Source organism: Pristiophorus japonicus, chromosome 1 (genome assembly GCF_044704955.1).
Source record: "Pristiophorus japonicus isolate sPriJap1 chromosome 1, sPriJap1.hap1, whole genome shotgun sequence".
Lineage (NCBI taxonomy): Eukaryota > Metazoa > Chordata > Chondrichthyes > Pristiophoridae > Pristiophorus > Pristiophorus japonicus.
This window is the reverse complement of record NC_091977.1, coordinates 362646102-362667212: the sequence shown is the minus strand read 5'-3', so window position 1 is coordinate 362667212 and position 21111 is coordinate 362646102. Positions and strand designations below refer to the sequence as shown.

The following is a 21111-nucleotide window of genomic DNA, read 5'->3' as shown; positions in this document are numbered from 1 at the left end:
CTGGACCATAGGCCTCTTCATGGTTGTCCAATGCCACTGAATGATTGGGTAATAGGAGGCAGAACTTGAGCAAGAAACATTGGTCTATATCAGTTTCTCCTCCGTCTGAAAGCATTTGTTTCTCATCTACTTTGCATCTCCATCCAGCAGTCTGTTTGGAACCTGATCAAAGTCCCTCAGCTGAAGTAGTCAGAGGGTGTATTTTGCCCCGACCCACCCAGTGGAAACTAGGCAGGTAGGCAATTAAAATCCAGTCTTACAACGGGATCCTTCTTTAAAGCAGATTGGCATCTGATGACATCATCAAGGCCCAACTGCAATTTTAACTCTGACCTGACAGGGTCCCATGAGGAACATTTAGGCCTCCCACCCCAGACTCCACTCCCTTCCCTACCAGGAGGTGTCGCATTCTGGACAGGAAATTGGCAGGCAGCATGTTAATGAGGCCTAGCAGTTAAAATTGGCATGGACTTATTCTGCCACAAGCAGGTAATTAAATAACTCGCCAGTGGAGATTTCCACTGAAAACCTGCAACGAGTTAAAATCCCCTCCATCCCATAGTCTCAGTCACAGGCAGTGCTGTGATTCTGCCTCATGAGTTGCTGATTGAGCTGTAAGCGCTTAGCCATATAACTGACCACAGTCCAGAGCTTTAAACTAATGAGATTCACTAGTAACTGCTAAATACTATTCATCATCATCATAGGCAGTCCCTCGGAATCGAGGAAGACTTGCTTCCACTCTTAGCATGAGTTCTTAGGTGGCTGAACAGTCCAATACGAGAACCACAGTCTCTGTCACAGGTGGGACAGACTGTGGTTGAAGGAAAAGGTGGGCGGGGAGCCTGGTTTGCCACACGCTCCTTCCGCTGCCTGCGCTTGATTTCTGCATGCTCTCGGCGATGATACTTGAGGTGCTCAGCGCCCTCCCGGATGCACTTCCTCCACTTAGGGCGGTCTTTGGCCAGGGACTCCCAGGTGTCAGTGGGGATGTCGCACTTTTTCAGGGAGGCTTTGAGGGTGTCCTTGTAACGTTTCCTCTGCCCACCTTTGGCTCGTCTGCCATGGACGAGTTCCGAGTAGAGTGCTTGTTTTGGGAGTCTCGTGTCTGGCATGCGAACTATGTGGCCTGCCCAGCGGAGCTGATCAAGTGTGATCAGTGCTTCAATGCTGGGGATGTTGGCCTGGACGAGGATGCCAATGTCGGTGCGTCTGTCCTCCCAGGGGATTTGTAGGGTCTTGCGGAGTCATCGTTGATGGTATTTCCCCAGTGACTTGAGATGTCTATTGTACATGGTCCACGTCTCTGAGCCAAACAGGAGGGCGAGTATTACTATGGCCCTGTAGACCATGAGCTTGGTGACGGTTTTGAGGGCCTGGTCTTCAAACACTCTTTTCCGAAGGCGGCCGAAGGCGGCACTGGTGCACTGGAGGCGGTGTTGGATCTCGTCGTCAATACCTGCTCTTGTTGATAGGAGGCTCCCGAGATAAGGGAAGTGGTCCACGTTGTCCAGGACCGCGCCATGGATCTTGATGTCTGGGGGGCAGTGCTGTGCAGCGAGGACAGGCTGGTGGAGGATCTTTGTCTTGCTGATGTTTAGCATAAGGCCCATGCTTTCTTACGCCTCGGTAAATACGTCGACTATGTCCTGGAAGTCAGCCTCTGTGGGTGCACAGACGCAGACATCATCCGCATACTGTAACTCGACGACAGAGGTTGGAGTGGTCTTGGACCTGGCCTGGAGACGGCGAAGGTTGAACAGATGACATGCAGGCCGTGATCCTTACCAATGGATCCATCACAGACCCAATCCACGTCCGGATCGGGGTCACGCAGGGCTGCGTCATCGCCCCAACCCTCTTCTCAATCTTCCTTGCTGCCATGCTCCACCTCACAGTAAATGCTATTAACTGCTGTTAAGTAACTATGTTAATTGTTCTAAAACAAAAGACACACACATAGGCCTGCTTTAAAATACAATTAATGGTACCATTCAGTTGGTCGGCCCCATGTTTTTAATGTGCTGTCTGATCTTTATCACTTCATTAAAATATGTTCTTTTTGAATTACCGATCTTTTTTCTTCAACTAAGGTAGATAAGAATTAAAGAGAGGCGGGGGTTGGAGGGGGTACCAGAGATCGCAGCCTGGAGAAAAAGAGATTTGTCATGTGTGCCTGCCATAGTTTAAAGCAATATCTATCAAAGCTCAAGAATTAGGATATGTTTACCTTGACAGGCAGGAACAGGTACATTCCAAGAGTAAAATCCATGTGGTGATTTCCTGCACATAGCAGTACTATTCCCAATAAGTCTGTAACCTCGCTCACATGCCCAGCGAACCACACTGTTGAGCTGCCCTCCTGTTTGGCTGAGTATTAGGCCATGGGGAGGAGACTCTGGAGTGCTGCAGTAAAAGGCTGGAAACAAAACAGTGATATGCATTAGATTTATTTTGTTCCATTTCAGTTCGTTTTAGCTCTGATTTAGTGAAATAAGGAACAAGGATAGAATAAGATTAAATCGGCCACCTACCAACATATCGGATGCGGAAGCCTTTTTTGTTCGTACCGTGATCAGCTGACCAGCGAAGAAAAAGTTGGTGACCGCTGCTCATGACATTGAAAGGGGCAGAATAGTCTCCACTGAAGGAGTTCAGCAATGGGCTATGGCTGTTGGCACCTTGTTAGAAACAGACAATTAGCATGCTAAATCAAATCTACAATTAAAGCGAACAATACATTTTAATGATGAATAAATGAGATTCACAATGCAATCTGAAATCAAAGGGACTGTATTTTATATACTGATGAAAGTAGGATGCAAGTAAATTACAAAGTGAGATGGCAGATCAAATGTTTAATAATACACTATGATCAATAGCTTTGCAGATCAAGCATCCACTGTAGATCATACAGCTTGTAACAAGTATTGTGTTAATCATAATTGAAAAACTGCACTCTTACTTATCACTCAAACTACACAATGTATTTTCTTCAGCATTCAGAAACTTCTGATAGCCTTCACACTGGATTTTTTTATGAATGATAATGTACTAAGAATTTGAATTTTATAAATTGCTCCAAATTAAATGCGAAGCCACTAAAAAAGGAGATATGTGATTTTTAACTCTGAAACATCTCATTTATTCAATCACAAATCTTTTACAAGCCTAGCACTCAATATTTTAGCCACAGTAGTGTGTACTGTCTCCTGTATAAATGTATCTTCACTGAGGTGTTATCTAAGCAGAGCTCCTATATTGTCATTTTAAGCACCATTCTCACAAATATTAATAACAGTGGGCAAGGTGCGTAATGCAAAAAACTATCAGCAACAGGTTAAACTGACTTTCCAGGTCATTGTAGTCACTTGGGCTTAGTAGATTTCATTTAGTTAGATTTAATTTTTCTCATGACTACGATAATATCTAAAATCAAATAAAGAAAGACTTGCATTTTTATAGCGATTTTATGACCACCGGACATCCCAAAGTGCTTTTTAGCCAATTAAGTACTTTTTGAAGTGTAGTCACTGTTGTAATGTGGGAAACGCGGCAGCTGATTTGTTCACAACAAGATCCCACAAACAGCAATGTGATAATAATCAGATAATTTGTTTTACTGATGTTGATTGAGGGATAAATATTGGCCAGGACACTGGGGATAACTCCGCTGCTCTTCTATGAAATAGTGCCGTAAGATCTTTTACATCCATCTGAGAGAGTGGACGTGGCCTCGTTGTAACATCTTATCCAAAAGAGGGCACCTACTTCAGTGCAGTACTCCCTCAGTAATGCACTGGAGTGTCAGCCTTGCTTTTTGTGCTCAAGTTTCTAGAGTGGGTCTTGAACTCACAACTTTCTGACTCAGAGGTGTGGGTGCTACCAACTGACACCGTCAGTAAAAAATTAAAATTTTTAATTGATTCAAAAAGCAGTGTGATTATTTTTTTCCATATTAGAAAGAAACATAGGGGCCGAATTTGATCAAGGCCTCCGCCCGCCCAAGTGCAGGCCAAAGTGCTGCCGATGGCCGCCGAGGTACCGGACTGTACTTTGGGCGGAATATTCATCGCCGAGGACCCTCGAAGGTCGGTGGGCGACAAATGAACGATGTACACTGCCAATCTGGGTAGCAGCGGGTGGGAGGTGTCACTTTTGGTGGCAGAGGCAATTGCCGCCCAAGTGCCACCGAGGATGGAGTCAGGTCCACGGAAGGTCGAACAACTGGAAAAAAAATCATCTGGAAAAAATAACAAAACTATTGGAAGACTTTCAGGTGCCCCATCCAGGTAAGTCGGTGTGGATAAAAAATATATAAAATGTTCACTAACCTTTTTTTCAGGTTCTTCATACTTACCATTGAGGACAGACCAACCTCCGGCCAGCAGTCCACCCCTGGTCTGGCGCTGACTCCCGTCCGCATGAATATGGGAGCTTGGCGGGCAGGAGGTCAGTTGTGCCACTCGGCCATCCGTTGACGTCAGCGGGCGGTTCTGGGTGGCTCTTCCCGCCCGCTCCAGACCACGTCGAAAGTGGCACTGGGCAGATCTTACAGAAGAATGTCCGCGGCAATGGGCGGCAGTGGGCGGTGAGTTGATCAATTTTGGCCCCTTGGAAACATAGAAATCTACTGCACAGAAGGAGGCCATTTCAGCCCATCGTGTCCGCGTCAGCTGACAAAGAGCCACATGGCCCTCGGTCAGCAGCCCTGAAGGTTACACATATAAACCTATGAACAATGGCAGAAAGGTAAAGAGTATCCAGCCCAACCAGTCCGCCCCACACAACTGTGACATTCTACACTTCACCCCAACCGGAGTCATGCGATCTCCTATTTGTAACTTTCTTGTTCCATTTAGTTTTCTGTATAAATTAGGAGTAAGATTTTAATCTCTCCATACGTGCCAGGGTATTCAAATATCCTCCTATACCACAAATCTGAAATACACCTAACTGATCACTACAAAGTGAATTTTCTGATTTCTGGTTTGCTTTTGTGCTGCCACCATGGCAACGGATGTAAAGTTAGAATGAGAAGGACAATTTGCATGAAAGTGACACAAAGATAGATCAGATCAAAATATATCTATTTTTAAACATATCATTGCATAAAAAATGAAAATGACAGTGTAGCACTACCGCACAGGCACTGAAAACGACCAAGCCATGAACCATACAACAGCGGAACCATTTAAAAATTGCTGTTGGCTTTAGTTTTGTACTTGTTTTGTCTTAATAGTTTAATGCAAATATTAAAAAAAGATGAACACAAAAATTATGTAATATAAATTCAGCCAAGCAAAAACCAATGAAAATATATAAGGGTAGAGCTTCATATCCCTGTGATCTTGTCCAAGCCAAGGAGAGTCTGGATTTCCTACCCTGAGTCATCAAGGGGCACCACTCATCAGGTTCACCTCTGGGCACTGACAGAAAGGACAGAAGATTGAAGCACAATCCTGTGCACCTTCCTTCGGTGGATGCTCAGGAGCAGGACACAGTGTAATGTTCCTCTGGGTGCTTTAGTACAGGGATGTCCAGCCAACAAGCCTCTCATAAAATGAGGTGGGAGGCCAACCTTAAGGCTCTAATGGGCCTGTATTTAATGTCGCTTCAGGCCCGACTGTTTTCCCTGGAAAGCCGCAGCAATTCCAGAGCAATGTAAAATAGGCAGAGCCCTGAAAAACTGGTTCTTTGCCCCATTTCCTAACCTTTACACCCAAGAAAACCAACATTCCCTGAAATTAAGGATCAGTAAAACATTAAGTTCTTCTTATATCTTTCCCTCTCCGGACGACCGCATTCTCATCACTTAAAAGGCTCCTAAGGTCCGAGGAACCCTTCACTGTCTGGATCTCCCCAAAATTTTGGGGGCACAAATTTACAATCCTACCAGTGCGGTCCCACTGTAATTCCAATGGGAGTGTGATGGAAGAGCCCAAAATAAGGCTAGGATCTGGATACATCGCCTCCCGGCTTTCCCTGCTAGTTTCCACCGGCTTTTGTCTGAAGTGGACCCACTTCCACCCCAAAACAAGGGAAGTGCATAAGAGGATGGTGTGGCCAGGGAAGGGGACTTCCAATCTGTGAGTTTTTGTTGCTGGCCAGGTAGAAGATAGGAGGGCCCATTCATCAACTCACCGTTGCCAAAATCTGAACCCATCTGGGGCTACAGACTTAGGTTGTGGCTTGTTCCCCTGAAAATCTTCAAAATGTTATAAGTATTTTTCAGCTCTCTTATTAAGGGGGACGTTGGGCATACTAGCAGCTTTTTCTGGAGGCAACCAGATAGCAGAATTTCTGGTCTCCTGTCAGGCAAGTGCCTGAGATGTGTCCCAGTGGTGTGGGAGCCCACTCGCATTATTTAAATTACATGACCACCCCGGACCTAGTAATCAAACCTGGGCCTCAACATACATAAAATAGGGCCCTTAAGGATCTGAATAAGGAAAGAATGAGAGAGGAATCCCACAGCAAATGGAACAAAATTATTTTCAGCAATTTCACACATGCATACTTTCCAATGTAGGTCAGGAGTGGTAATCAGGAAATGGGACAGCCTGGCTGATTTTTCTTCTCTTCTCCCTAGCACTGAGGGAGCTTGCAATGTCGGTACCTCTAACAGCTTATCACTGTGGATTGAACCTGGGATCTTCTTGTCCTGCATGGCATACTAGCACACTGTGCAGTGTGCTGTTAGCCATCTGGCCATTGGTGAAACCCTTGTATTGTGCTGCTAACTCCATTTATCTCCAGTATACCAATAATAAAATTATTTGCCATGGGTTTTTTGTATACATTATAAAGAAAATTATGTAGTACGGATCAGATATTAAAAAAATGAAGTAAAAGCTGAATCCTACACAGCAATATGTATTTGGCATATAATATGAAGAACACTTTAAATTCAAATCAGCATTACCCCAAAACATCAAAAATTCAACACGTGTTTACCAACAATATTTTTTTCCTTACCCTCCGAGCTCTTTCATGTGGTCGATTTCACCTTCCTTCCCCCTGCCACCTCACTCTCCCTCCCCTCCTTGGTACTCAACAGAAACCTTTGAAAGACATTTTAGAAATCTTTGTTCGACTTTATTTGGCAGAGGAAAAGCCATTCTTTTTTGATGCTTGCATATTGCTGCTTAGACTTTGTGACAATCACGGCACCCATATGTGCATCTTTTGCTAACTGATAGCTGCTTACTGATGATAGAACTGGGTGCACATAGGATTATTAAAGGAATGTAAGCAGAAAGAAACCGTAAACTAATTTACCCTCACTTCCAAAAGTCAAATTTGTTACAATACTGCATTTTTCTTTTGGTGAGAGGGAAGGCAGAGGCTCAAGATAGGTAGCCAAGGGACAGTAATCTGAGTTTCATAGAAATTGCTTCTTACAAAAAGACAAAATAATTCTGTTGGGACATTACTTCTGAGAAATAAAATGTTATTTTTCTGAACGGGGAGCATAGCTGTCTAATGAGGTGCTCTGAGCTGTATTAATGGTGATCCTGCATGACAGCACCATCCTATGTTTGAAGTGCTTCTTAAAATTAAATGCACAATGCAACTTGGACTTTCAATGGGACCAAAATTATTCACTGATCCACAAAGTCTGCCTATTTGGTTGTGCATTCTGTAAACAAAATGTCCTTGGCCTTCATGCATGTCTGTTTACAATCAGCATTTAAATTGCATTATTTTTTTGCCAAAAGCTACTCTTTAAGTCCAAATGGCTTTAATGCAAGTAAATTTTGCTCAATGCCATCTGGGGATTTTTTTTTTAATGTCTGAGGTTATTCCACTCCCTAAGCTTAAAAGAATGAAGTCTGTTTTAATAATTTGCCATTCAGGCAGATTACAAAGCACTCTTCAGATATATAATTTAAAAAGCAACTATCTCTCAAATGGACAAGGGATGTCTATCTGTCCATCTCAAATGACAGTAAAGGAAGATGTCTCTGATCTCTCAGATCTTAGTGCAAATTAGAATCTGAATATTCCCCTGGGTTACAACAGCTTCCTTTGATATATAACCATATGGTTGAACTCTCCTTTGAAATGCAAGTACCTGCCTGGAGTTTTTAATATTTGTCCTCCAATGTTTAATTGGAAGGAATTGTGGCTCATCCAGAACTGGATGTTGGACAAGCAGTTTGACAACACACAGGCAGTGGAGGGGTCCAGAGAGGTGGTGGAGAGTGAAGCTGAATGTCGTCAGTGTACATATGGAACCTGATGTGTTTTTGGATGATTATCACACGACTCACTCAGCTACCACAGATATTTACAATCTATTGCTACCAGGAGTCTTACTTTGGTAACATCCTCACATCCTTAGGGTGCGTTACAGTTTACATGTGAGTATGTCAGCACAAACAATGAATGCCAGCGTTATTTTTCATTTGTATTTGTACTTGGAGGGTCCAAAATGTGAATCCTTCAAAGCCAAGTCTAAATATGGTTGTCTAGAAAGTGAGGGGTGACATTTATAGCTCATAGTAGTTTAATGGGTAACACTGACGACATTCAGCTCGACTCTCCACCACCTCTCTGGACCCCTCCACTGTCTGTGTGTTGTCAAATTGCTTGTCCAACATCCAGTCCTGGATGAGCCACAATTCCTTCCAATTAAACATTGGGAAGACTGAAGCCAATGTCTTTAATCCGCACCACAAACTCTGTTCCTTAGGCAATGATACCATCCTCCTCTCTGGCTGAACTAGACTGTTTGCAATCTTGCCACCCTATTTGACCTTTGTTATGTATGTAATCCTATAAATACCATGTCTAACCACCAGAGGGCGCATCCCCTGGAGTCCCAAGCGATCCCACAATCCCTTGGGAGCACCTGTATATAAGGAGGCCTCACAAGCTGGGGAGGCACTCTGAGATGTATAATAAAGGACTATGGTCACACCTTACTTTGAGCTTGCAGTATCTAGTCTGACTCTTTATTCAAGACATAACAACCCTGACCTGAACTTCTGACTCCATACCCTCGCCATCTCAAAGACCATCTACATCCACCTCCTTAATATCATCCCTCTCCAACCCTGCCTCAGACTATCTGCTACTAAAACCCTCATCCATGCTTTTGTTACCTTTAGACTCAATTATTCCAATACATCCTGCTGGCCTCCCATCTTCCACCATCAAAAAACTGAAGCTCATCAAAAACGCTGCTTCCCTGACTTCCTTCGCCCCACCATTGGCGACCGTGCCTTCAGCTGTCTAGACTGTGGAATTCTCTTCCTAAACCTATCGCCTCTCCAGCTCTCTCTGCTCCTTTAAGACGCTCCATAAAACCTACTTCTTTGACCAAGGTACCTGCCCTAATGTTTCCTTTTATGGCTCGGTGTTAATTTTTGTCTGATTACACATCTGTGAAGAGCCTTGGGATATCTTACTATGTTAAAAGTAAGTTGTTGTTGTTGAAAAGCAAACTTTCAGTCATAGTTATCTGATAAATCCAAACCCAATGCAATAGTAACACCACAAATACAAAGACAAACTGCAAGTAATATAAATTTAAAATAAAAATATAAAATTCCAGAACTACACAATATTCCGTCAGCATCTGTAAAGAGAAAAGACAGATTCATGTGTTGGGTTTCGACCATTTATCAAATGTGGAAACAAAAAGTTGAGAGGTCCTTAACTGAACAAAAGAAGTAGAGAGGGAGGGAAGAGAGCAACAGGCAAAAATATCAGGAGTACTGACCTCTGTTACAAAAATGAGTTAGTGGGTTAAATCTCAAGCACAAAGTTGGAAAGAAATGAAACCTGATAGATACATAAAGATCAAGTTGAGTAAATAAAGAACCACTAAATAAATAAAGGGGTATGAAAATGCATTATCATCTCACTATGGCAGAAGCCAACATTTGTGGTACTTTTACCTATTCTTCTCTTCTCCAATTGTTTTGTTCAGCTTTATTTAGTGTTCCCCTTATCTCTAAGTATCTTGATCAGATGAAAGTTCTCAAACTGAAATATTAACCTGAACGTTCTCTTTACAGAAGCTGATGATGATCCTGCTGTGCATTAGAAGCTGTTCCTGTTTTATTTTAAAATTAGAAGTGGCTCTCACAAGGTTATCAAATGGATCAAAATAAGCTATGGAACAAAAGTAAAAAATCCTGATTACTTTCCTAATCTGTTTACATTACAGTTCTGCTTTTAGATTCAATGCTGTAATAAAAGTGCAGCCAGAGTGGATTTCCAAAAGAGCTTCTGGAGGCAGATGGATAGTTGCCACTTAACATTGCTGGCTGCCATTTATTGACCATGGTATGTCAGCAATAAAATTTTTAACATCACGGTCCTTTCCATTACATTAGGGGAGGTCTGCCATCAAAAATTTAAAAGTCACCGATGTGGCTTGTGAGCAAATGTGCATGGTTAATAGTGCGCATATGTGAATGCTTGCGTTACCTCCAGTGTTACCACTATATAAATATGGTCTTAGTTACATTCTATAGTTTGATCATTTGGAAATCAAGTTCAATTTTACACATACTTGAAAGCTGAATTTTTGAATGCAAATTCAAACCCACATTTCAAGAATAATATTCTCACTGATTTGCAGTTCCCAATCTCTAATAAGAGGAACAATTTCAGTTGAGATTCATAGGCGCATATTGCTTCAAACTCACGATAAAGTTCTAAAGTCAGTGCAAAATTGGGAACATTGTGAAATTATATAAACTCATACAGTTCAAAACCTAGCAGAGCTAAATTATCATGGTGTGCACGGCGGAGAAAATTTCCAATTGAAATATGCTTTTCATCATCATAGGCGGTCCCTTGAAATGAGGATGACTTGCTTCCACGTCAAAAAAGGATGAGTTCACAACTGTTTCGGATGAAGGACCCAACTACATCCTCAAGGGTAGAAGATGCCTGTGCGTGGATTTTTTTAATGTGTGGTGACTGTTGCACACCAGCCACCACACAGGCTTGACAGAGCTAGGTCTTGGTCCAATGGCAAGGATTACCCAAGACGACTGGAGACCAGCTCTGCTGCACGGACCGACTGCGCACACATATCGCAGTGTGGGCTGACCCGTGCTGCCCCTGGCCCCGAACTCGCACCTCTCCTGGGCCCCGAACACATCCGTCTACAGTCTCTCGCCGCTCCTGCTGTATCTGCCCACGCTACAATCACCGACCTGAACATTGATGACGTCACTCTTCACTGCTGTCGCCCTCCGTCACCAGCTTGTGCTGTCCCTGGAGTAGTATGCCTCCATACTGCTCCCCGAGGCCTCCACACCACTCCTTTTATGGACCCGACGTGCCACTGGTGTTCTCACACAGGTCAGGGCCTCCATTCTGCTCCTGGGCCGCTCACCTCCATTCCTTTTATGCTTTCAACACATATGGAAATCAAATTCTGTAATGTGATTCAAATGTACTAAAACTGATAGCTTAATGTAGGAAGTTGCTCATATTATTTATCTCCTGTTAATTGCAAATATGCAACTGTTTACTCAGGTCCCATTGAAAAATATACTCCAGATTACAGCAGTCCTATTCAACCTTTGTTATCCCTTCTCATCTGTATATGGAGCAAAGTTTCACATCATCCTACAAATCATAATGTGCTGAATTTTCATCTAACGATACTCACTATATATTCCAAAATGCAATGTTACCTTTTTGTAACTGTGCAGAAAAGAATGATCTCTCCCAACCATTACCCAGGATTTTCAATTTATTTGAATTATGTGGCCACATAGAAATGACCAAGTTGAAAATTGATGTCAGAAGAAAATTGGACATCAGGCAGAAAGTAAAAGAAAAAATGCTACACTTCCATGAAAAATACTTTTTGTTCAAACAAGAAAAATCTATTTGTACTCCTATTGTATAGTGGGACAGATATCTGGCCATTATTGGCTCAAGTTTCAGCCTGAGTTGCTCCTATTTTTTTGGAGCAACTAGTTTAGAATGGAGCATCTTAGAAATTGCAATTCTCGGCATTTAGTTTGCTCCAGTTCTCGTGAGTTAGAATAGTTCCATTTTAGAACAGATTTGTTTTGCAAAAGGGAGCGTGTCCAGCAACTTACGCCTGTTTTGCAAGTTGAGGCAGCGAAAACGTACTCCAAACTAACTTAGAATGGAGTATATGTAGATTTTTGTATGCTCAGAAAAACCTTGCCTACACATAAATCTGGCGTAGGGAACGAGAGTTGGGGGGAGGGAAAGGGAGGTTTACAAACATTAAACACTTCACTTTTACAAATAAAGAGCCATCACCAATAATAAATGATAAATAAATCAATACATCAACCAATAAATCAATCAAAAAAAAATTTAAAATTTAAAAAAAAATCAATCAATAAATAAAAAGTTAAGTTTCTACTCACCGACTGCAGCACTGGGAGCCCTCCAACAGCATGCTGGGATCCCCCCCCGCAATGTCTCTCTCTGTGTCTCGGTCAGTGTCTCTCTCTCTACCTCTGTCAGTGTCTCTCCCTCTGCCTCTCTCAGTGTCTCTCTCAGTTTCTTACAGTGAGGGGTGGCTGAGAGAGAGGGGGTGAGGGGGAGAGAGGAAGGGAAAGGGGAGGGAGGGGAAGGGAGGGGAGAGGAGGGGGAGGGGAGGGAGAGGAGAGGAGGGGGAGGGAGGGGAGAGGAGGAGGGAGAGGGGAGGGAGAGGAGAGGAGGGGGGAGGAGGGAGAGGAGAGGAGGGGGAGGAGGGAGGGAGGGAGGGGGTTGAACGGGCCCCACCGCTGCCGCCGCCGGGCTCCCACGGAGGACTTCGGGCAAGTTCCGTCTCCAGCGAGAGACCGGGTGGGCGAGCCCCTCCGCCGATGACGTGGAGGGAGGGAGAGGAGGGGGGAGGAGGGGGAATGGCTGAACAGGAGGGGGGGGGGAGCAGGAGCTGAATGGGAGGGAGGGAGAGGGGGGAGCGGGAGCTGAATGGGACGGAGGGAGGGAGGGGGGCCTGAGTCCGGTCTTCACCGCCCCGGTGAGTCCATTCGGCCAGGGCTAGGGGCGGCGTGCTTCGGGCCCCTCCCATGCAGCCTCGGGAATCTGGAGCTACTGCACATGTGCGCACAATTTAGCGCGCATGTGCAGCGGTCCCGGCACTGTTTTCAGCGCCGGGACTTGGCTCCACCCCCCACGTGTTCTGCTGCGCTGCGCCAAGGGCCTGGATTGACCAGACAGAGGGGAGAGTACCAAGGTAAATAATAGGCGCCGTTTCTGTTCATAAAAAGTCAGCGTCGTTCTAACCCTGGGGACAAACTTAGGCCCAAAGTTTGTCCATTTGAAAAATTCTGACTTTTCATTTTGTTGACACTAGCTCTCAGCTCGCATTACTTGCAGAGGAGGAATCTGGTGACTAAGGGGGTTGATGACTCATTTCTTAAATGGAATACTTCTTCCCCACTAAAAAAGGTTCGAGCTGTCGAGCATTGTGGCTATAGGATAAGCAAAAATATCAGCTTATTCAAACACGAGCCCTAATGATGCATTAATACTAACAATTATAGCTCTTGTATCTTGTTACAAATGTAGGCTAGTTATTGCCAAATAAGCTTGCAAATTTTAGAGGCATTTTTGTGATAATACATAAAAAAAGAAAGACTTACATTTATATAGCCCCTTTCACGATCTCAGGACGTCCCAAAGCACTTTACAGCCAATGAAGTACTTTTGAAGTGCAGTCACTGTTGTAATGTAGTTTTAACATAGGATTGCTTTTCAAAATGTGAGTTTTGTTGTGAGTAAATACTTTTCAGATAGTGAATTACATTTCATTTGATATCTGGGTTGCAGCAGGAATGTATGTTTAATTTCACAATTCAAATGTCTTGTGTAACAATGCAAATACTTTGCCATATTCTAGTGCCTCTCCCTCACCATTTACTTTATGAACTATTTGGCAGTGCAGGATAAATAGGAGACAATGGCTCAGAAATTAGCTGTGAAATACAAGCTTACAAATATTACCACATTCATCTATCAACCTTAGCTCATGGTAGCGCTCAAGCCTCTGAGACAGAAGTTGTGAGAACAAGCCCCACTCAGGATTTGAGCACATAATCTAGGCTGATAGTTCAGTATCTAACTGAGATTATACTCCATTGTCGGAGGGGCTGCCTTTCAGGTGAAATTGAGGCCAAAACTGTCCTCTTGGCTAAATCTAAAAGCTTGTTATCTGGAATTTCAACTGGGTTCTTGTTGTGTTGCTTTTAGACAGGATACAATGGCCTGGGAAATTAGATTAAAAGGTATGACTGTAGATAAACAGAGGCAAACAGTTGAAGAAATATTTCAAAATTTTCAACGAATATACATTCCATTGAGAAATAAGAACTCCATGGGAAAAGTGATCCATCCTTGGCTAACTAAAGCAGTTAAGGATAGTACTAGATGAAAAGAAGAGGCTTATAATGTTGCAAAGAATAGTAGTTAGCCTGAGGATTGGGAGAACTTTAGAAACTAGCAAAGGATGGCCAAAAAATTGATAAAAAGCAAGAAAGTAGCATATGAGAGTAAACTAGCAAAAAATATAAAAACAGATTGTAAGAGCTTCCACAAGTATGTAAAAAGGAAGAGAGCAGCAAAAGTAAACTTTGATCCCTTAGAGGCTGAGACAGGAGAAATTATAATGGGGAATAAGGAAATGGCAGAGACTTTAATCAAATATTTTGTATCGGTCTTCACAGTAGAAGGCACAAAAAACTACTGGGGAACCAAAGGGCCAATGAGAGTGAGAAATGTGAAGTAAAATAGATCAGTAGAGAAAAAGTACTTGAGTAACTAATGAGACGAAAAGTCCACACATCCTCTGGACCTGATGACCTATAACCTTGGGTTCAAAAAGAGGTGACTGCAGAGATAGTGAATGCATTAGTTGCGATCTTCCAAAATTCCCTAGATTCTAAAACGGTCCCAGTGGATTGGAAGGTATAAAATGTAACCCCGCTATTGAAGAAAGGAGAGAGAAAGAAAACAGGGAACTACAGGCCAGTTAGCCTGACAACAGTTGTCTGAAAAATGCTGGAATTTGTTATTAAGGAAGTGGTAACAGGGCATTTAGAAAATGATAATATGATTAGGCAGAGTTAACATGAAAAGGAAATCCTGTTTAACAAATTTATAAGAGAGTTTTGAGGATGTAACTAGCAGGGTAGATAAAGGGGAACCAATGGATGTAGTATATTTGGATTTCCGAGAGGCATTCAATAGGGTGCCATATAAAGGGTTGTTATGCAAGATAAGGGCTCATGTGTATGCACCCCTTTTTGAGCATGCATGCCTGATCCCCTTCTGTGCATGCGCGCTGGCACCGAGACCGCACATGTTCAGTGCCCCACAATTGCGGCTGCAGTGCAGCGTGGGCCACACACTCTTCAACCCTATGGGAATTCTGGATCCCATATGGGAATGCGGGCTGGGTGGTGGGGGGGAGGGGGAGCAGGGAGGGTCGAAAGAGGAGAGAGAATGAAGGAATCGGAGGGAAAGTGAGAGATAGGGGATCGGTGGGAGAGAGAGGTGGAATCGGAGGGAGAGATAGGAGAGGGGAATCAAAGGGAGAGAGGGGGAGTGGGAGAGAGAGGAGGGGAGAGAGAGATTCAGAGGGGAAGAGAAAAAAGTAGCGAGCGAGGAGGGGGTTGGTGATAGAATCGGAGGGGGAGAGAGAGGGCGAGGAGGAGAGAGGGAATCGGAGGGAGAGAGGAGAGAGAGGGAATCGGAGGGGGAGAGGAGAGAGAGGGAGCGAGGAGAAGGGAGACAGAGAGAGATAGGGGATCGTAGAGAGTGAGGTAGAATCGGAGGGATAGTTGGGAGAGGGGGAATCAGAGAGAGGGAGAGAGAGGAGGGGAGAGAAAGAGAATTGGAGGGGGAGAGAGAAAAGTAGAGAGAGAGGAGAGTAATAATAAAATCGGAGGGGGAGAGAGGAGGAGGAGAGAGGGAATTGGCGGGAGAGAGGAGAGAGAGGGAATCAAAGGACGAGAGGCGCGAGAGGGAATCGGAGGGGGAAAGAGAGAGGGAGAGCGAGGAGGGGGAGAAAATTGGAGGGAGAGAGAGAGAGTGGGGGAGGGAGAAGGGAGAGAGAGAGAAGCGGAGTGGGGAGGAGGTCAGGAACTCGGCGGGGGGGTGGTGGGGGAAGAACGTGATCCAGGTCTAAAAAGAGGTGAGGCATGAGTGCGGGAACATGATATAGATGGTAAGATTGGATAAAATCCATACGTGACGACACTGTCAGTATTCACTTCATACCCAATTAACATAACAATCCGTGATCCACATACAATGTTCCATCTATGGACAGGGGGTGCGGAGGGCAGGGAGCAGAGTTTAGGAATCTGTTGAGGGGAGAAGATCAGGAAGCTGGGGTGAGAGGGATGTTGTCAGGAACCGGATGGGGGAGAGGAGATCAGAAACTTGGGCGGGGAGAGGTCAGGAACTTGGTTGGGGGGTGGGGGGATGAGTAGACCAGGAACATGGGCAGGGGGTGCGGGGAGTAGGTCAGGATCTTGGGTGTGGGTGAGGAGATCAGGACCATGTTCGGGGTGGGAAAAGGTCTTAACTTGGAACAGACAGGGCTCAACCTCACAAGTGTGCTCTGTTCTATCTGAAGTAAGCAGTCAGAATGGCTCAAATTACACTTTGCAAAGTAACTGATTACATTCCAGAGAAACAGCTGGGTTTGTCTTGTCCTCTAAGGGGACCAATCAACAATCAGGGCGTCATCCAAAGGGACCACTCAGAGCTTTTGATGTTGCGAATAAACACATCTGAATATATTAGCATAGTTAACGGACAGAAAACAGAGAAAAGGGATAAACGGGTCATTTTCTGGTTGGCAGGCTGTAACTAGTGGGCCTCTACAATTTACAATTCATATTAATGACTTAGATAAAAGGACCAAGTGTAACATACCCAAATTTGCTGATGATACAAATCTAGGTTGGAAAATAAGCTGTGAGGAGGACACAAAGAGCCTGCAGTGATATAGTCAAGTTAAGTGAGTGGGCAGTAAATGTGAGGTTAAAGCTTTTGGTAGGAGGAATACAAAAACAGAATATTTTTTAAATGATGCAAAACTATTAAAAGTTGGTTTTCAGAGAGATTTAAATGTCCTCTTATAGGAAACACAGAGAGTTAACATTCAAGTACAGCAAGCAATTAGAAAGGCAAAAGGCATGTTGGTCTTTATTGCAAGGGAGTTGGAGTGCAAGAGTAAGGAAGTCTTGCTGCAATTGCGAGCAATGGTGAAACCAAACCTGGGGTACTGGGCACAGTTTTGGTCTCTTTATCTGAGGAAGGATATACTTGCCTCAGAGACGGTGCTACAAAGGTTCACGAGATTATTTCCTGGGGTAAGACGGTTGTCTGATGAGGAGAGATTGAGTAGATTGGGCCTATGCTCTCTGCAGTTTAGAAGAATGAGAGGTGATCTTATTGAAATACAAGGTTCTGAGAGGGATTGATAGCGTAGATGCTGAGAAGTCCTTTCCTCTGGCTGGAGAGTCTAGAACTTGGGGGCATAGTTTCAGGATAAGGGGTCGGCTAATTAAGACTGAGATGAGGAGAAATTTCTTCACTCAGAGGGTTGTGAATCCTGGAATTGTCTACCCCAAAGGTGCTGAACCATTGAGTATAATCAAGGCTGAGACAGATAGACGTTTGGACTCTCGGGAAATCAAGGGATATGCTGATCAGGCAAGAAGTTGGAGTGGAGGTCGAAGATCAGCCATCATTTTATTAAATGGCAGAGCAGGTTTGAGGGGTCTTAGGGCATACTCCTGCTCCTAATTCATATGTTCTCATGATAGCTAATAATGTAAAAGTGCCTTTGAAAGAATGAGGTGTGTTGTGTAGGCATGCCTGTTCACTGTGTGATGTCTGTAACACTGTCATGCAACATTGAATGTACCCTTGTACTGTACACACCTTACCGGTACACTAGAGGGTGCTGTTGCTGGAGACCCAGGGTTTGCCTGCACACGGCAGATAACCCAGTATAAAAAGGAACACACAGCTTGTTGTCAGCACTCAGGAAATGCTAATAAAGGACTGCAGGTCTGCACAGTTTAAATACCATACCCTGCCTCGTGGAGTCATTACTAAAGGTGCCTACATACACAACAACTGGCGACGGGAATACGGGATCACGAACCACACACTCAACATGTCTAACCTCAGCAAATTTCAGCATTTTACAGAGGGGGAAGATTGGAATGCTTTTGTGGAAAGATTGGAACACTTCTTTATAGCCAATGACCTGGATGGGGACACACCGGCCACACTACCGAACAAACACAGAGCCATCCTGCTTAGCAGTTGTGGGCCCACTATCTACGGTCTCGTCAGGGACTTACTAGCCCCGGAGAAGACAACCACCAAGAGCTATGAGGAACTTGTAACAATCAAAGCCGAAGGAAAGCATCCAGGCACCAGTTCTACACTTACCGGCGACCGGAGGGCCAAGAAATTGCCAAGTATGCTGCACACTTAAGAAGACTAGCTGCACCGTGTGAGTTTGGCGACCACCTTAATGAAGCACAAAGGGACATATTTGTCATCGGAATTGGCGATGAAGGCCTCCTACACAAATTGCTCTTGGCTGACATCACAGTCACCCTGCAGAAAGCAATTCAAGTGAACAAGGCCTACATGGTTTCGGCCACGACTCCAGGCGAATACTGACCTAGGACTTTAAACCGGCGAGCGCAGTGCACCGCATGGACACTTCTAAAGGCAGAAATGCTGCCCTGAGTCCCGCAACCCTGAGTCCGTCACATGGGGCAAACCGGATGGCCCCGTGCTGGCGCTGTGGAGGAAACCACAGGGCCCACCAGTGCCGCTACAAAGACTATGCATGCAAAGGCTGCAAAGAAAAAGGGCACCTTCAGAGAATGTGCAGAAAAGGCTGTGCTCACTGTCTCTGATGAGTTGGCTAATCACCAGGGCTCCGCCACAGATGAAGATGAAGCTGCTCTAACCCTGGGAGAAGAGTATGGAATCTTTACCTGCTCCACCGGAAATTCTCCGTGGATGATGGAAGTGGGCATCGACGGGGTCCCAGTCTCCATGGAGATCGACACAGGGGCGAGCCAGTCTGTGATGAGCCAAAAGACCTTTGAAAAAATTTGGAGGAATCCTGCCACTCGACCAAAAATGTCTCCTGTCCAGGCAAAACTGCTCACCTATACCAAAGGTAAAATCCAAAGCGTTGGCAGTATAGACGTCCAGGTCTCCCAGGGTGGCATGTTGCACAAACTCCACCTGTGGATGGTAGCCGGCGACGGTCCCATGCTGCTGGGCAGGAATTGGATGAACTGGGTCCACATCAGGTGAAGTGGTGCTGTGGAAGGAAAAGGCACCACAGCCTGCCTGCAGCAAGACCACAAAATGGCTGCAGCACCACAAGCATGTGGAATAAAAGAGCACCACAGCCTGCCTGCAACAAGACCACAACATGGCTGCAGCACCACAAGCATGTGGAAGAAAAGAGCACCACAAAATGGCTGCAGCATAAGCAGCAGACCTGCATTCAAAATGGCCTCCTCCATGCCACGATTCAACATGGAGGAGCATCATGTGTAATCAAGCGGCCAATCGGATTTGAAAGCTCCCTTAAATGAGACAAAAAAATTTAAAGGGGAAGTTCCAACTATTTGAGTACACTGACTTTAAAGCTAAAGATGCAATTGAAGGGTGCAAGTATGAAAATGTATACAATGTAACCATGAATTGTGATGCTGGTTTAACTAATGTGACTAATGAGATGAATGCAGGTGTCAGTAAGGTTAAGAACACGTTTATTATGCTTAACAATAATGATAGAGATTGTGAAATGCCTAATGTAACCATGTCTGTTGAAACCAGGACACCCAAAAGTGATGCAAGTGCTAGAATGTATAATGCAGGCTCGACTATGTGTGATCAGAGCCAAGGTGTCATGTATACCGGTAGGACACTGCCAAAGGACAGTGGGTCCTACAGGGACCATGCTGATGCCAATGGAATCTCCCTGTGGGAGACCCCCAGGTTCAGCAGGCTACCTGACCATGTAGCCTGGACCTTTGGAATGAATGTGATGCCCCTTGTAGGACACACACACAGGCAGTGGGAAAAGACCCACTACAGGGACAGTGGTCAATGGGCAGCCCAGCCACCACCAATGGCATCCGGCACCAGACCAGCTCTACAGCCCCGGGCTACCAGGGCCAACACCAGAAGCATGAGGCCAATACCCTCCAGCTTCCCTGGCAAACCCTGGGATGACTTGACCCTCATCTCCATTGGTGGACAAGGAGCCCACGCAGTCTTGTGGCCCTGACCACCACCCCACAACAACCCCCATCATAGTGTATACACACCACCCACTGTTGCCATGGCTACCTCTCCGAGGGATCCCACAACAGTGACACCCACTTGGTTTGTGTGTGAGGGAGGGGAAACATACGAGGCCAGCCTCAAACACAGGGGTCACACCTGGCAACCACACAACCCTCACCACAACCTCCCATCGCCCACCACTGATCACCTCCCCTGGTCATGACAACTAGGATATGAAAAATGCTCAGGGGGAGTATTGTTGTGTAGGCATGCCTGTTCACTGTGTGATGTCTGTAACACTGTCATGCAACAGTGAATGTACCATTGTACTGTACACACCTTACCAGTACACTAGAGGGTGCTGTTGCTGGAGACCCAGTGGTTGCCTGCACATGGCAGGTAACCCAGTATAAAAAGGAACACACAGCTTGTTGTCAGCACTCAGGAACTGCTAATAAAGGACTGCAGGTCTGCACAGTTTAAGTACCATACCCTGCCTCGTGCAGTCATTACTAAAGGTGCCTACATACACTACAAGGTGAATGCACTATTTGTTACACAAACTCAATTTTACTCTGGCAAGACTTTATATCTCAATAGTTCAGAATATTGGTCCCAAACTTCGGCAAGCCTGCAATCCCGGTCGCCATGAGCTTTTGCCACTGATTCCGGCAGACTTTCCAGATTTAGAATAGGTTTCCTAATTATCCTGTCATTAGTGGGTGGGGTGCCACGAGGGGTGCATCTAGAGCACTCATCATTCGGAAAGGCCAGAAAGTCCAGACAAAGATTCCCCTTTCT

The 21111-nt window shown here is 44.9% G+C and overlaps 1 protein-coding gene across 1 annotated transcript in view; it reads right to left on the bottom strand.

The window, feature by feature from the left end:
• csmd3b (CUB and Sushi multiple domains 3b) overlaps window positions 1-21111 on the bottom strand; it is a 3002015-nt gene that overhangs the window by 149920 nt on the left and 2830984 nt on the right. Inside the window, exons 48-49 of the mRNA XM_070874966.1 lie at window positions 2535-2681; window positions 2231-2419 (exon numbers count right to left, since the gene is read on the bottom strand). Coding sequence (XP_070731067.1) covers window positions 2231-2419; window positions 2535-2681 — 336 coding nt within the window. The remainder of the gene's footprint in view (window positions 1-2230; window positions 2420-2534; window positions 2682-21111) is intronic.